The sequence below is a fragment of the Oncorhynchus mykiss genome, chromosome 10, assembly GCF_057628025.1.
Source record: "Oncorhynchus mykiss isolate SJ-2025 chromosome 10, ASM5762802v1, whole genome shotgun sequence".
Lineage (NCBI taxonomy): Eukaryota > Metazoa > Chordata > Actinopteri > Salmoniformes > Salmonidae > Oncorhynchus > Oncorhynchus mykiss.
In genome coordinates this window covers 83,463,118-83,482,210 of record NC_143031.1, presented here as the reverse complement: position 1 = coordinate 83,482,210, position 19,093 = coordinate 83,463,118, and the positions used below count along the sequence as shown (strand labels likewise).

General features: G+C 38.9%; 1 protein-coding gene across 6 annotated transcripts in view; it reads right to left on the bottom strand.

The window, feature by feature from the left end:
• LOC110516173 (regulator of G protein signaling 12) overlaps nt 1-11,285 on the bottom strand; it is a 151,817-nt gene extending 140,532 nt beyond the window's left edge. For all 6 annotated transcript variants that reach the window (XR_016483976.1, XR_016483977.1, XM_090188173.1 and 3 more), the window contains exons 1-7: nt 10,820-11,285; nt 8,401-10,212; nt 7,903-8,132; nt 6,816-7,013; nt 5,461-5,700; nt 1,967-2,158; nt 307-1,038 (exon numbers count right to left, since the gene is read on the bottom strand). Coding sequence is in view for 4 of the 6 variants with exons in the window: in XM_090188173.1 (XP_090044299.1) it covers nt 307-1,038; nt 1,967-2,158; nt 5,461-5,700; nt 6,816-7,013; nt 7,903-8,132; nt 8,401-9,118 (2,310 nt within the window). In the remaining 2 variants the exon portion in view is untranslated. The remainder of the gene's footprint in view (nt 1-306; nt 1,039-1,966; nt 2,159-5,460; nt 5,701-6,815; nt 7,014-7,902; nt 8,133-8,400; nt 10,213-10,819) is intronic.
• Between the last annotated feature and the right edge of the window lie 7,808 nt (nt 11,286-19,093).

Sequence of the window (19,093 nt, the reverse complement as noted above, 5' to 3'; positions counted from 1 at the left end):
ACAACACTATAAATCTGATGCTTTACTTCAGACTTCTACACACACACACACACACACACGCGCACACACTACCATGACATACTGTATGACTTCCACACACACACACACACACACACACACACACACACACACACACACCACCATGACATACTGTATGACATCTACACACACACACACCTCTCCAACACCACCATGACATACTGTATGACTCCTACACACACACACACACCACCATGACATACTGTATGACCTCTACACACACACCCCTCTCCAACACCACCATGACATACTGTATGACTCTCTTACCTTCTTCTCCCCGTCTTTCCCATTCCCGCGTCTCTTCCCATTCTGCTTGTGCTCTCTGAGTCCTTTCTCTCCAGCCGCGGGCCCAAACAGCTTCTTAGCCCACTCATCCTTCTGCGTGGCCAGCCCGGGAGGCTGCGGAGGCAGGGGCAGGTCCCCGGCTGGTAGCGGAGCCCTGTAGCGATCCGCGGGTATCTTGTTCATGGGTGGCGGGAGGGTGCTACAGTTGGTTGATGACCAGCCATCCGTTGACTCAGCATAGGACTCCTGATCACTACACAGGCCTCCTTGTCCCTGCGTTTGTCCTGCCTGGCCTGGTTGTCTCCAGTCTCTCAGGACGTGGACTGGTAACCAGCGTTGAGACTGATGGTGTTGGGGCTGGGCTAGGCTCTGCTCCGCTCCTCCTCCAGATCCTCCCCTCTTCCCTGGCGGGTAGTGGTGGAGTGAGGGCTGGGAGGAGTGGGCCCCTCGAGGGGGGATGGCAGGGGGGAGAGGCGGGGGTGGGTAGCTGTTGTTGAGGTGAGGGGGAGGAGGAGGTGGGAGAGGGGGGCCAGGGACGACACCGGGAGGGGCTTGGTTCCAGCCCGGGGCCGAGGGAGGAGGAGGGCTGTCCCAGTGGCGTGGACCGGGGTTGTGATTATGGCCTCCCAGGTCAACCAATAAGACACGGTTACTCTTTTCATCTGGCAGGAAGTTACCGATGCCGCTGTCGCTGTTGCTACTGGTGCTGTGGTTCTGTTAACAACAATAATAACATTAATAATAATAACAATAATAACAACAATAATAACATTAATAATAATAACAATAATAACAACAACAACAATAACAAATAAAATAATAATAATAATAACAATAATAACGTAGATAATAATGACAACAATAATAATAATAACAACAATAATAACGTTGATAATAATGACAACAATAATAATAATAACAACAATAATAACGTTGATAATAATGACAACAATAATAATAATAATAATAACAATAATAATAATAATAACAATAATAACAACAATAATAACGTTGATAATAATGACAACAATAATAATAATAATAACAATAATAATAATAATAACAATAATAACAACAATAATAACGTCGATAATAATGACAACAATAATAATAATAATAACAACAATAATAATAATAACAATAATAACAACAATAATAACGTTGATAATAATGACAACAATAATAATAATAATAACAATAATAATAATAATAACAATAATAACAACAATAATAATAATAATAACAATAATAACAACAATAATAACGTCGATAATAATGACAACAATAATAATAATAATAATAACAATAATAATGACAATGACAATAACAATAATATTAACAATTATAACAATAATAATCATTGAAAAGTGATGAATAAATAACATTTAGACCTGGATTTCAAATACTTGAAACATATTTCTAATAATTTCTCTGTGCCTTGTTGAGCTTGTCTGGCTTAATAAACCAATAGCAGAGTCCCAAAAGTGCAAACTGGCCCACCTGGCCCACTCCAGTGTGGGTATTTGAACATGACAGTTCTGTCAAAGTTCTACTAAACCTAAACAAGACATTAAAAGAAAAACAACATCCATTTGGATTGAAGGTCGAAGAACAACAGATGATAAACACAGAACTAAACTACCTGCTGTGGGTCGTTGTCCGGATCAACGAACGCCCGCGCCCGGACCCCCTCGATGTTCACCCCCATGTCCCGGTAGAGAACAGACACAAACTGGAGCAGAGGCTGGGAGGTAGGGGGGAACTCCAGACACCCTCCAGTATCGGGATCAGGAGTACACTCAAACCCAAACCTCCTGGCCACACCCACATGGACCTAGAGGGAGGAGGAGGTTACTTTATTGTCCAATGGACACAGATTTACAACTGGTTATTCCAACCCCTCTGAAAATATGGTATTTTAGCATATTTATGGTGGGTTTTATCTATAGTAGTGAATTACAGTTGACATTAATATTCAGTTTACAGTCTGAGTCGTTATCAAAAGAAATCAACTCCTGAATCCCATTTAGAATTTTTTTCCTCCCCCTATTTGTTGTTGAAGAATTTAAACCAGTAAGACCTCTTTATCTACTGGGAACATTCCAGAACTAGTAAGTCCTCTTTATCTACTGGGAACATTCCAGAACTAGTAAGTCCTCTTTATCTACTGGGAACATTCCAGAACTAGTAAGTCCTCTTTATCTACTGGGAACATTCCAGAACTAGTAAGTCCTCTTTATCTACTGGGAACATTCCAGAACTAGTAAGTCCTCTTTATCTACTGGGAACATTCCAGAACTAGTAAGTCCTCTTTATCTACTGGGAACATTCCAGAACTAGTAAGTCCTCTTTATCTACTGGGAACATTCCAGAACTAGTAAGTCCTCTTTATCTACTGGGAACATTCCAGAACTAGTAAGTCCTCTTTATCTACTGGGAACATTCCAGAACTAGTAAGTCCTCTTTATCTACTGGGAACATTCCAGAACTAGTAAGTCCTCTTTATCTACTGGGAACATTCCAGAACCAGTATGTCCTCTTTATCTACTGGGAACATTCCAGAACCAGTATGTCCTCTTTATCTACTGGGAACATTCCAGTAAGTCCTCTTTATCTACTGGGAACATTCCAGAACCAGTATGTCCTCTTTATCTACTGGGAACATTCCAGTAAGTCCTCTTTATCTACTGGGAACATTCCAGGACCAGTATGTCCTCTTTATCTACTGGGAGCATTCCAGAACCAGTAAGTCCTCTTTATCTACTGGGAAATCCAGAACAAGTAAGACATCTTTATCTACTGGGAACATTCCAGTAAGTCCTCTTTATCTACTGGGAACATTCCAGAACCAGTATGTCCTCTTTATCTACTGGGAACATTCCAGTAAGTCCTCTTTATCTACTGGGAACATTCCAGGACCAGTAAGACATCTTTATCTACTGGGAACATTCCAGTAAGTCATCTTTATCTACTGGGAACATTCCAGAACCAGTAAGTCCTCTTTATCTACTGGGAACATTCCAGTAAGTAATCTTTATCTACTGGTAACATTCCAGTAAGTCCTCTTTATCTACTGGGAACATTCCAGTAAGTCCTCTTTATCTACTGGGAACATTCCAGTAAGTCCTCTTTATCTACTGGGAACATTCCAGTAAGTCGTCTTTATCTACTGGGAACATTCCAGTAAGTCCTCTTTATCTACTGGGAACATTCCAGTAAGTCCTCTTTATCTACTGGGAACATTCCAGTAAGTCCTCTTTATCTACTGGGAACATTCCAGTAAGTCCTCTTTATCTACTGGGAACATTCCAGAACTAGTAAGTCCTCTTTATCTACTGGGAACATTCCAGAACTAGTAAGTCCTCTTTATCTACTGGGAACATTCCAGAACTAGTAAGTCCTCTTTATCTACTGGGAACATTCCAGAACTAGTAAGTCCTCTTTATCTACTGGGAACATTCCAGAACTAGTAAGTCCTCTTTATCTACTGGGAACATTCCAGAACTAGTAAGTCCTCTTTATCTACTGGGAACATTCCAGAACTAGTAAGTCCTCTTTATCTACTGGGAACATTCCAGAACCAGTATGTCCTCTTTATCTACTGGGAACATTCCAGAACCAGTATGTCCTCTTTATCTACTGGGAACATTCCAGTAAGTCCTCTTTATCTACTGGGAACATTCCAGAACCAGTATGTCCTCTTTATCTACTGGGAACATTCCAGTAAGTCCTCTTTATCTACTGGGAACATTCCAGGACCAGTATGTCCTCTTTATCTACTGGGAGCATTCCAGAACCAGTAAGTCCTCTTTATCTACTGGGAAATCCAGAACAAGTAAGACATCTTTATCTACTGGGAACATTCCAGTAAGTCCTCTTTATCTACTGGGAACATTCCAGAACCAGTATGTCCTCTTTATCTACTGGGAACATTCCAGTAAGTCCTCTTTATCTACTGGGAACATTCCAGGACCAGTAAGACATCTTTATCTACGGGGAACATTCCAGTAAGTCATCTTTATCTACTGGGAACATTCCAGAACCAGTAAGTCCTCTTTATCTACTGGGAACATTCCAGTAAGTAATCTTTATCTACTGGTAACATTCCAGTAAGTCCTCTTTATCTACTGGGAACATTCCAGTAAGTCCTCTTTATCTACTGGGAACATTCCAGTAAGTCCTCTTTATCTACTGGGAACATTCCAGTAAGTCCTCTTTATCTACTGGGAACATTCCAGTAAGTCCTCTTTATCTACTGGGAACATTCCAGTAAGTCCTCTTCATCTACTGGGAACATTCCAGTAAGTCCTCTTTATCTACTGGGAACATTCCAGTAAGTCCTCTTTATCTACTGGGAACATTCCAGAACCAGTAAGTCCTCTTTATCTATTGGGAACATTCCAGAACCAGTAAGTCCTCTTTATCTACTGGGAACATGCCAGAACCAGTAAGTCCTCTTTATCTACTGGGAACATGCCAGAACCAGTAAGTCCTCTTTATCTTCTGGGAACATTCCAGTACCAGTAAGTCCTCTTTATCTACTGGGAACATTCCAGTACCAGTAAGTCCTCTTTATCTACTGGGAACATTCCAGGACCAGTAAGTCCTCTTTATCTACTGGGAACATTCCAGTAAGTCCTCTTTATCTACTGGGAACATTCCAGGACCAGTAAGACCATTTGTGGATACTGATAGGATCAGCTTTCTCCATTTAAAATCTTACCTTAACATTATAATTATTTCACAATACTGACGACAGATCAGCTCTTAGAGAGATATTATATTATATTGTACTCACTCAGCTGTTGAGCTGGTCTGAGGCCAGGCGTTAAATTACGACTGCTTTCAGGTGCAACGTTAATAACGGTGGGTTTTGGGAAACATCTCGGGGGATTTAATAACGAAGCTCCTACGAACGTTCTAGCGACGAACGTAGCCTTAAGACGCTTTTGGGAAACACTGGGCCCAGGACTCTAGGACCCCGACCCCCCCCCAAAAAATATTTGAAATAACTTCTAGTTTGTAAATGTTAAAATCGGTCCGTTTTTAATATGGATGTTATTTTTAGCTGGAGGTCAGAGGTCAAATAAACAGTTTGTTTGTTTTTTTCTTCTTTGACCTTTTGTCCAACCCTACCTGGTGATGACAGAGTTCCGGGTCGACTATGAACACGTGACAGGAAGTCCTCAGCCCGCCCTCTTCCTCCCGGTTACCATTGCCATAGTGACCGTCGTCGTCACGGGTGGCCTGCATGGTGACCAGTCCGAAGAAGCGTCGGTCGTCGGGGCAACAGGCGCTGAAGGCTAGCTTTTCGGCGGGGTAGGTAGCAAGGACCTGTCTCCTGTCACTGCACAGCCGCACACAATCGTGCATCACCTGGGAAGACCATCATAAAAACAAAAGATTACCATCCCTTCCTGTTTTAGAAACACACCGTCCTCTATTCCAAGAAGAAGAACACTTTATCGGCCTTCCTTTTCCGAAGGAAACAGAGATTGGCTGTTTTTGCAACAACGACCCGAGACCCACCCGCAGGTTAGAGCACAATTTAGTGATATGACATCTAAACATCTCAATGAACCAACCCAAACCAACCCAAACCAACCATTCAATCAATGAACCAACCCAAGCCAACCAACCAACCATTCAATCAATGAACCAACCCAAACCAACCAATCATTCAATCAATGAAACCCAAACCAACCAACCAACCAACCATTCAATCAATGAAACCCAAACCAACCAACCAACCAACCATTCAATCAATGAACCAAACCAAACCAACCAACCAACCAACCATTCAATCAATGACCCAAACCAAACCAACCAACCAACCAAACATTCAATCAATGAACCAACCCAAACCAACCAACCAATCAACCAACCATTCAATCAATGAACCAACCCAAACCAACCAACCAATCAATCAATAAACCAATAAACTAACCAACCAACCATTCAATAAACCAACCAACCCACTAACCAGCTAATCAATCAACTAACCAACCAACCATTCAATAAACCAACTAACCCACCAACCATTCAATAAACCAACCAACCCACTAACCAGCTAATCAATCAACTAACCAACCAACCATTCAATAAACCAACCAACCCACCAACCATTCAATAAACCAACCAACCCACTAACCAGCTAATCAATCAACTAACCAACCAACCATTCAATAAACCAACCAACCCACTAACCAGCTAATCAATCAACTAACCAACCAACCATTCAATAAACCAACCAACCCACTAACCAGCTAATCAATCAACTAACCAACCAACCATTCAATAAACCAACCAACCCACTAACCAGCTAATCAATCAACTAACCAACCAACCACTCAATAAACCAACCAACCCACCAACCATTCAATAAACCAACCAACCCACTAACCAGCTAATCAATCAACTAACCAACCAACCATTCAATAAACCAACCAACCCACTAACCAACCATTAAATCAATCCTAAGCGACCTGTACCTTCATGAGGACCAGGGAGTGTATCTTCTGTTCAGCCCTGAGTCGTCTCATGCTTCCTCTGATGGCCTGCAGACTGTCACTCTCCAGACTAGCTCCTGTAGAGGCCAGCTCTATGGAGCCCAGGTACCCTACCATCATACCCACGTTCAGGATACCCTCACTGGGCTCCAGGGAGAAGTCCTCCCCTTCCACCTCCACCTGGAAGGAGGAGAGACAAAATGTATTGTAAAAATATTACTACAACATTCACTGATGTAAAACCTAGCTGATAATGTAGTTGTGTGGGAATCAAACCTAGCTGATAATGTAGATGTGTGGATATTATACCTAGCGGATAATGTAGATGTGTGGGTATCAAACCTAGCTGATAATGGAGTTGTGTGGGTATCATACCTAGCTGATAATGTAGTTGTGTGGGAATCAAACCTAGCTGATAATGTAGCTGTGTGGGTATCAAACCTAGCTGATAATGTAGATGTGTGGATATTATACCTAGCGGATAATGTAGCTGTGTGGGTATCAAACCTAGCTGATAATGTAGATGTGTGGGTATTATACCTAGCTGATAATGTAGCTGTGTGGGTATCAAACCTAGCTGATAATGTAGTTGTGTGGGTATCAAACCTAGCTGATAATGTAATTGTGTGGGTATGAAACCTAGCTGATAATGTAGTTGTGTGGGTATCAAACCTAGCTGATAATGTAGATGTGTGGGTATTATACCTAGCTGATAATGTAGCTGTGTGGGTATCATACCTAGCTGATAATGTAGTTGTGTGGGTATCAAACCTAGCTGATAATGTAGCTGCGTGGGTATCATACCTAGCTGATAATGTAGCTGTGTGAGTATCATACCTAGCTGATAATGGAGTTGTGTGGGTATCAAACCTAGCTGATAATGTAGTTGTGTGGGTATCAAACCTAGCCGATAATGTAGCTGTGTGGGTATCATACCTAGCTGATAATGTAGCTGTGTGGTTATTAAACCTAGCTGATAATGTAGCTGTGTGGGGCTCTGGTCAACAGTAATGCACTATACAGGGAACATAGTGCCTTTTGGGACACACACACACACACACACACCCACCTGGATCTCTGCCTCCTGCAGATGGAACCCGTCCAGGAACACTGAGTCGTCGGCCATTAGAACCCTGTCCAGCTCCTCCTCAGAGAGCAGGTTGGGGTTGCTGTGGGAACGGCCTCTCCCCTTATGGTACGGGGGGAACTCTGGCTCTGACAGGGGCCTCGCAGGCTTGGCCGACGCAGACGAGGAAGAGGAGGCACGGGGAGGAGGAGGAGGAGGAGCGATGACCCTGTCTTTAGGATTAGGTTTAGGGTCAAGGTAAGGTTTAGGTTCAGGTTTATTTGTGCATGGTGGTACATTATGCAGAAACACACATAAAGAGCCAGTTTACCAGACACAGATTAAGCCTAGTTAGTCTCCTGGACTAAAAAGCATTTTCAATTGAGAATCTCCATCAAACTAAGTCTGGGGAAACCAGCCCAAAAATGTGATGTCATACAGTATAATATGTATATTATATAAAAAAAAAATCCTGCTATATTAAAACAGGTCGATGTCTACCTTTCTCTGAGCTGCTGGAGGAGTGTGAAGAGTTGTCAAAGATCATGTTGAATATTCCTCCAGACTGCATCTCCGCCACCACCCTCTCTGCCCTGTTAATACCCAGGGTCTTAGAGTCCAGCTTGGGCTTGAACCAGCCACCACCCCCTCCTCCTCCTCCTCCTCCTACACCGCCTCCGCTGGCGCTGTTACCACGGGAACCAGGCTTCACGTTTTTGTTGTTTCCTCCTCCGCTGCTGCTGTTATGGAAACCACACAACTCCTCGTCGCTGGAGCACGAGTCCGCGGCGGCTGCCGCTCCTCCGGCTGGACTTCCTGAATTGTTCCCGTGGCGACGGTTGCGGTTGGTACCGCCGTGTCCGTGACGACGGCCTCCCCGGTCTCCCTCGGCGACGACCAATAGCAGAACCCCCGTGCATCGGCCAATCAGCTTGACGACGTCCTCGTGCGACGCCCCGGAGACGTTGATGTCGTTCACGGACAGGATGTGGTCACCGGAGCGGAGACCCACGTAGTCCGCCGGACTTCCTTTTAGAATGCAGTTGAGGACACAGGGGCCCTGGCCAGAGAGGGTGAACCCATAGCCTGCCCTCCCGCGGGCCACCTCCACCCCCCGGATACGCCCACCCTGGTGGGGGTGAGGAGGCGAGGGTAAGGCTGTGAGACCCCCACGTCCTCCATGACGTCTTTTGGACGAGGTGTCCGTCTGTCTGAACATTGTTTTGACTCTCGTTGTTCTGTTATTCAATGTTATTTATCCAACCCTTATGTTACCAGGTAAGTTGACTGATGTTATTTATCCAACCCTTATGTTACCAGGTAAGTTGACTGATGTTATTTATCCAACCCTTATGTTACCAGGTAAGTTGCCTGATGTTATTTATCCAACCCTTATGTTACCAGGTAAGTTAACTGATGTTATTTATCCAACCCTTATGTTACCAGGTAAGTTGACTGATGTTATTTATCCAACCATTATGATACCAGGTAAGTTGACTGAAGTTATTTATCCAACCCTTATGTTACCAGGTAAGTTGACTGATGTTATTTATCCAACCCTTATGTTACCAGGTAAGTTGACTGAAGTTATTTATCCAACCCTTATGTTACCAGGTAAGTTGACTGAAGTTATTTATCCAACCCTTATGTTACCAGGTAAGTTAACTGATGTTATTTATCCAACCCTTATGTTACCAGGTAAGTTAACTGATGTTATTTATCCAACCCTTATGTTACCAGGTAAGTTGACTGAAGTTATTTATTCAACCCTTATGTTACCAGGTAAGTTGCCTGATGTTATTTATCCAACCCTTATGTTACCAGGTAAGTTAACTGATGTTATTTATCCAACCCTTATGTTACCAGGTAAGTTTACTGATGTTATTTATCCAACCATTATGCTACCAGGTATGTTGACTGAGAACATATTGTAATTTGGGCCTAGAACAACAACCAGGGAAGAGGAGAGAGGTTGAAAAGACTCATGTGAGTTTCTCAATTCCATTCAATGAGCTTTACTGGCATGGTAAGTCAATGAGATGTATTGTGAAAGAGAACTGTTGTTTCTTTTGATGAGGCTTAATCTCTCTCCTCTCCTCCCTTCTTCTCTCTCTCTCGTTTCACTGTCAAGGGCTGTCTGTCTCCCTCTAAGGCTTTTCCTCCCTCTCTCGTTCTAGTGTTGAGGGCTTTCTAAAAAAATGTGTCAGGAGGGTGAGAGCATGACGTCAGCCCCTCCACTCTAACGCCAGCCCTGCCATGCTGGTGCCACTCTCAGTGGATGATGTGACTTGTCACAGGTCAGGCAGGGGTCACCTACGGAGAGACAGGAGGGACAAACAGCACCAAGGACTCATTGTGAGTGATGGTAGCCAATACAACACACAGACGACAGAAGACAATATAACAACAATCAAAGTCACATGCCAGGAAAGGATCACATCTGAGTCAGCACAGTACCATTGGGGTTGGTAGAAGTGTTTCCCAAACCTCTCCTTGAGTACCCCCAGCTGTTACACACTAATTGGATGTGTTGCAGTTTATTTTTTACCAATGAAGGTCTTGGTGCTTAGTTGACCAGTAGAATAACACTGAAATACATCAAATAAGTTGAATGGTTGGGGGTACTCAACGAGACGTTTAGGAAGCACTGTCTTATAGCCATGCATACACTCCTTCAAGAAGTCATATAAAAGGAAAAATAACTATGAGATAAATAAACACCAAAGTCAAATTTTTAAACGCAATGCCATGTAGAATGCCAAGGAAGGAATACTGAGTTCTAACAACACTCCTTGGTGAACGAATGTACCTCAACCACTGACACAAAACCACACCTGCCCGTGGGTGGGGTTAGAAGACGCACGGCATTGTCCAATGGGAAGGATGATTTCAAAACCGAGGGCGGTAACTCACGACTCACCTTTCCAACAGGTGTTGAAGACAGTGGGTCATACAGTTGCGTGGCAACAAGAGAGCCTCCTCTCCTCACCCTCTAGCTATGTTTGCTAACTGCTGATAAACCTACAAGTGAGCTAAACTTAGTCAAAGAGAGAACTAGCTAAGCTTAGCAGCTTGTTTTGCATGAGAGGACGAGAATAGAGAGCTAACTGAGTTAACGTTAGCTGGCTACAAGTAGCTTGCTAGGTAGCCATAGCAAGCGTATCTAACAAACTAAGACGATAACGAAAAAAATGACAAGTTGTTAATTGTATCACTAGCACTCCACTGTCGTCATTTAGGCTTCAGTCTTTGTGTTTATAATGAATATAAAGATAGTTTTACAAACTTTGTAATTATTGTCCGTAAATTGCTGGTCAAAAAAAATATCCATATATACAACCTAGAAAGTGCATCCACCCGTGCTTAACTACTGTCCCGCCTCCGTTTTCCTAGAATCGTGTAATATCAACGAGTAACCATGCCAACGATAGTGTACACGAAACTTTTCTCTGTCCTGTCATTGGTTTACATGGCTGTCAATCATAGTCAGAAACAGTTCGCTGAAATGTACAACAGCAAAAAAAAAACTATGCCTAGAATGATTAAAGTTTGATTGAGAATCGACTAGCAACAAAAGTAAAGTACAGGTGGCCGAACAAAATGTTTACACGAAAATGACATTCACCCCGCAAAGGTTAGATCTTTCACACACAATTATTCACAGTAATACATTACCCAAGACCCGTGGCATTCATCGGAATGTGTTTTGCAGACGATACAGAGGAAGAAAAGCTATATATTGTTTTCAAAAGACGATTAAGAACAACATCTGGCTAAAAGTGTACCGGTGTCGCTGCTGTTGTCATGGTTAGCTACCGGTTCAGCCTAGTTTATTAGCTAGCCACAGATGGCTAATTCTGCTAATCTATGTTTCTTACTGTTCACATCTAGTAATATATATATATATAATATAGCTAATTAACTAACTAAATATAATAGCTATAATTGTTAACTTAAACGTTTTGTTTTTCTCTGTTCAATATCCTTAATCCACCACCTGGCCAATGCATTTGTTAAGACATATTGTGAAAAACTTCCAACCATATGGAGAAGTTTACCGTGGCTATGTAACTAGCTAGCTAGCTAGTTCTTCTTCTTCTTCTTTAAAGTGTTTAAAATTGCTTACAGTTCATAAAATGCGGAAACGGAACCGGTTCTGTTCAGTCCGATCCCGTGGTTAGGTTAGCGGTAAGCACTGTAAACAAAGGAAAGACCACTCACTACCAGCTGCTGAAGAAAGACTTAAAAGGGGGTGTGTGTGTGTTTGGGGAGGAGGAGAGGGGGGGTACTGGTCTGGAGTATTGGGAGCAACTGGTAGTTGCCGATGAAGAGGTAATATAACCTGACAGTAATACTGATGATGGAGATAATATAACCTGACAGTAATACTGATGATGGAGATAATATAACCTGACAGAAATACTGATGAGATAATATAACCTGACAGTAATACTGATGATGGAGATAATATAACCTGACAGTAATACTGATGGAGATAATATAACCTGACAGTAATACTGATGGAGATAATATAACCTGACAGTAATACTGATGATGGAGATAATATAACCTGACAGTAATACTGATGGAGATAATATAACCTGACAGTAATACTGATGATGGAGATAATATAACCTGACAGTAATACTGATGGAGATAATATAACCTGACAGTAATACTGATGATGGAGATAATATAACCTGACAGTAATACTGATGGAGATAATATAACCTGACAGTAATACTGATGAGATAATATAACCTGACAGTAATACTGATGGAGATAATATAACCTGACAGTAATACTGATGATGGAGATAATATAACCTGACAGTAATACTGATGGAGATAATATAACCTGACAGTAATACTGATGAGATAATATAACCTGACAGTAATACTGATGATGGAGATAATATAACCTGACAGTAATACTGATGATGGAGATACTATAACATGACAGTAATACTGATGATGGAGATACTATAACCTGACAGTAATACTGATGGAGATAATATAACCTGACAGTAATACTGATGATGGAGATAATATAACCTGACAGTAATACTGATGATGGAGATAATATAACCTGACAGTAATACTGATGATGGAGATAGTATAACCTGACAGTAATACTGATGATGGAGATAATATAACCTGACAGTAATACTGATGATGGAGATAATATAACCTGACAGTAATACTGATTAGATAATATAACCTGACAGTAATACTGATGATGGAGATAATATAACCTGACAGTAATACTGATGATGGAGATAATATAACCTGACAGTAATACTGATGATGGAGATAATATAACCTGACAGAAATACTGATGAGATAATATAACCTGACAGTAATACTGATGATGGAGATAATATAACCTGACAGTAATACTGATGGAGATAATATAACCTGACAGTAATACTGATGAAGGAGATAATATAACCTGACAGTAATACTGATGGAGATAATATAACCTGACAGTAATACTGATGATGGAGATAATATAACCTGACAGTAATACTGATGGAGATAATATAACCTGACAGTAATACTGATGATGGAGATAATATAACCTGACAGTAATACTGATGGAGATAATATAACCTGACAGTAATACTGATGAGATAATATAACCTGACAGTAATACTGATGATGGAGATAATATAACCTGACAATAATACTGATGGAGATAATATAACCTGACAGTAATACTGATGGAGATAATATAACCTGACAGTAATACTGATGAGATAATATAACCTGACAATAATACTGATGGAGATAATATAACCTGACAGTAATACTGATGGAGATAATATAACCTGACAGTAATACTGATGAGATAATATAACCTGACAGTAATACTGATGATGGAGATAATATAACCTGACAGTAATACTGATGATGGAGATACTATAACCTGACAGTAATACTGATGGAGATAATATAACCTGACAGTAATACTGATGATGGAGATAATATAACCTGACAGTAATACTGATGATGGAGATAATATAACCTGACAGTAATACTGATGATGGAGATAGTATAACCTGACAGTAATACTGATGATGGAGATAATATAACCTGACAGTAATACTGATGATGGAGATAATATAACCTGACAGTAATACTGATTAGATAATATAACCTGACAGTAATACTGATGATGGAGATAATATAACCTGACAGTAATACTGATGATGGAGATAATATAACCTGACAGAAATACTGATGAGATAATATAACCTGACAGTAATACTGATGATGGAGATAATATAACCTGACAGTAATACTGATGGAGATAATATAACCTGACAGTAATACTGATGGAGATAATATAACCTGACAGTAATACTGATGATGGAGATAATATAACCTGACAGTAATACTGATGGAGATAATATAACCTGACAGTAATACTGATGATGGAGATAATATAACCTGACAGTAATACTGATGGAGATAATATAACCTGACAGTAATACTGATGATGGAGATAATATAACCTGACAGTAATACTGATGATGGAGATAATATAACCTGACAGTAATACTGATGGAGATAATATAACCTGACAGTAATACTGATGATGGAGATAATATAACCTGACAGTAATACTGATGGAGATAATATAACCTGACAGTAATACTGATGAGATAATATAACCTGACAGTAATACTGATGATGGAGATAATATAACCTGACAGTAATACTGATGATGGAGATACTATAACATGACAGTAATACTGATGATGGAGATACTATAACCTGACAGTAATACTGATGGAGATAATATAACCTGACAGTAATACTGATGATGGAGATAATATAACCTGACAGTAATACTGATGATGGAGATAATATAACCTGACAGTAATACTGATGGAGATAATATAACCTGACAGTAATACTGATGGAGATAATATAACCTGACAGTAATACTGATGATGGAGATAATATAACCTGACAGTAATACTGATGGAGATAATATAACCTGACAGTAATACTGATGATGGAGATAATATAACCTGACAGTAATACTGATGGAGATAATATAACCTGACAGTAATACTGATGATGGAGATAATATAACCTGACAGTAATACTGATGGAGATAATATAACCTGACAGTAATACTGATGAGATAATATAACCTGACAGTAATACTGATGGAGATAATATAACCTGACAGTAATACTGATGATGGAGATAATATAACCTGACAGTAATACTGATGGAGATAATATAACCTGACAGTAATACTGATGAGATAATATAACCTGACAGTAATACTGATGATGGAGATAATATAACCTGACAGTAATACTGATGATGGAGATACTATAACATGACAGTAATACTGATGATGGAGATACTATAACCTGACAGTAATACTGATGGAGATAATATAACCTGACAGTAATACTGATGATGGAGATAATATAACCTGACAGTAATACTGATGATGGAGATAATATAACCTGACAGTAATACTGATGATGGAGATAGTATAACCTGACAGTAATACTGATGATGGAGATAATATAACCTGACAGTAATACTGATGATGGAGATAATATAACCTGACAGTAATACTGATTAGATAATATAACCTGACAGTAATACTGATGATGGAGATAATATAACCTGACAGTAATACTGATGATGGAGATAATATAACCTGACAGTAATACTGATGATGGAGATAATATAACCTGACAGAAATACTGATGAGATAATATAACCTGACAGTAATACTGATGATGGAGATAATATAACCTGACAGTAATACTGATGGAGATAATATAACCTGACAGTAATACTGATGATGGAGATAATATAACCTGACAGTAATACTGATGGAGATAATATAACCTGACAGTAATACTGATGATGGAGATAATATAACCTGACAGTAATACTGATGGAGATAATATAACCTGACAGTAATACTGATGATGGAGATAATATAACCTGACAGTAATACTGATGGAGATAATATAACCTGACAGTAATACTGATGAGATAATATAACCTGACAGTAATACTGATGGAGATAATATAACCTGACAGTAATACTGATGATGGAGATAATATAACCTGACAGTAATACTGATGGAGATAATATAACCTGACAGTAATACTGATGATGGAGATAATATAACCTGACAGTAATACTGATGGAGATAATATAACCTGACAGTAATACTGATGAGATAATATAACCTGACAGTAATACTGATGATGGAGATAATATAACCTGACAATAATACTGATGGAGATAATATAACCTGACAGTAATACTGATGGAGATAATATAACCTGACAGTAATACTGATGAGATAATATAACCTGACAGTAATACTGATGATGGAGATAATATAACCTGACAGTAATACTGATGATGGAGATACTATAACCTGACAGTAATACTGATGGAGATAATATAACCTGACAGTAATACTGATGATGGAGATAATATAACCTGACAGTAATACTGATGATGGAGATAATATAACCTGACAGTAATACTGATGATGGAGATAGTATAACCTGACAGTAATACTGATGATGGAGATAATATAACCTGACAGTAATACTGATGATGGAGATAATATAACCTGACAGTAATACTGATTAGATAATATAACCTGACAGTAATACTGATGATGGAGATAATATAACCTGACAGTAATACTGATGATGGAGATAATATAACCTGACAGAAATACTGATGAGATAATATAACCTGACAGTAATACTGATGATGGAGATAATATAACCTGACAGTAATACTGATGGAGATAATATAACCTGACAGTAATACTGATGGAGATAATATAACCTGACAGTAATACTGATGATGGAGATAATATAACCTGACAGTAATACTGATGGAGATAATATAACCTGACAGTAATACTGATGATGGAGATAATATAACCTGACAGTAATACTGATGGAGATAATATAACCTGACAGTAATACTGATGATGGAGATAATATAACCTGACAGTAATACTGATGATGGAGATAATATAACCTGACAGTAATACTGATGGAGATAATATAACCTGACAGTAATACTGATGATGGAGATAATATAACCTGACAGTAATACTGATGGAGATAATATAACCTGACAGTAATACTGATGAGATAATATAACCTGACAGTAATACTGATGATGGAGATAATATAACCTGACAGTAATACTGATGATGGAGATACTATAACATGACAGTAATACTGATGATGGAGATACTATAACCTGACAGTAATACTGATGGAGATAATATAACCTGACAGTAATACTGATGATGGAGATAATATAACCTGACAGTAATACTGATGATGGAGATAATATAACCTGACAGTAATACTGATGATGGAGATAGTATAACCTGACAGTAATACTGATGATGGAGATAATATAACCTGACAGTAATACTGATGATGGAGATAATATAACCTGACAGTAATACTGATTAGATAATATAACCTGACAGTAATACTGATGATGGAGATAATATAACCTGACAGTAATACTGATGGAGATAATATAACCTGACAGTAATACTGATGATGGAGATAATATAACCTGACAGTAATACTGATTAGATAATATAACCTGACAGTAATACTGATGATGGAGATAATATAACCTGACAGTAATACTGATGATGGAGATAATATAACCTGACAGAAATACTGATGAGATAATATAACCTGACAGTAATACTGATGATGGAGATAATATAACCTGACAGTAATACTGATGGAGATAATATAACCTGACAGTAATACTGATGGAGATAATATAACCTGACAGTAATACTGATGATGGAGATAATATAACCTGACAGTAATACTGATGGAGATAATATAACCTGACAGTAATACTGATGATGGAGATAATATAACCTGACAGTAATACTGATGGAGATAATATAACCTGACAGTAATACTGATGATGGAGATAATATAACCTGACAGTAATACTGATGATGGAGATAATATAACCTGACAGTAATACTGATGGAGATAATATAACCTGACAGTAATACTGATGATGGAGATAATATAACCTGACAGTAATACTGATGGAGATAATATAACCTGACAGTAATACTGATGAGATAATATAACCTGACAGTAATACTGATGATGGAGATAATATAACCTGACAGTAATACTGATGATGGAGATACTATAACATGACAGTAATACTGATGATGGAGATACTATAACCTGACAGTAATACTGATGGAGATAATATAACCTGACAGTAATACTGATGATGGAGATAATATAACCTGACAGTAATACTGATGATGGAGATAATATAACCTGACAGTAATACTGATGATGGAGATAGTATAACCTGACAGTAATACTGATGATGGAGATAATATAACCTGACAGTAATACTGATGATGGAGATAATATAACCTGACAGTAATACTGATTAGATAATATAACCTGACAGTAATACTGATGATGGAGATAATATAACCTGACAGTAATACTGATGATGGAGATAATATAACCTGACAGTAATACTGATGGAGATAATATAACCTGACAGTAATACTGATGAGATAATATAACCTGACAGTAATACTGATGATGGAGATAATATAACCTGACAGTAATACTGATGGAGATAATATAACCTGACAGTAATACTGATGGCGATAATATAACCTGACAGTAATACTGATGATGGAGATAATATAACCTGACAGTAATACTGATGGAGATAATATAACCTGACAGTAATACTGATGATGGAGATAATATAACCTGACAGTAATACTGATGGAGATAATATAACCTGACAGTAATACTGATGAGATAATATAACCTGACAGTAATACTGATGGAGATAATATAACCTGACAGAAATACTGATGGAGATAATATAACCTGACAGTAATACTGATGAGATAATATAACCTGACAGTAATACTGATGATGGAGATAATATAACCTGACAGTAATACTGATGGAGATAATATAACCTGACAGTAATACTGATGGAGATAATATAACCTGACAGTAATACTGATGATGGAGATAATATAACCTGACAGTAATACTGATGGAGATAATATAACCTGACAGTAATACTGATGGAGATAATATAACCTGACAGTAATACTGATGATGGAGATAATATA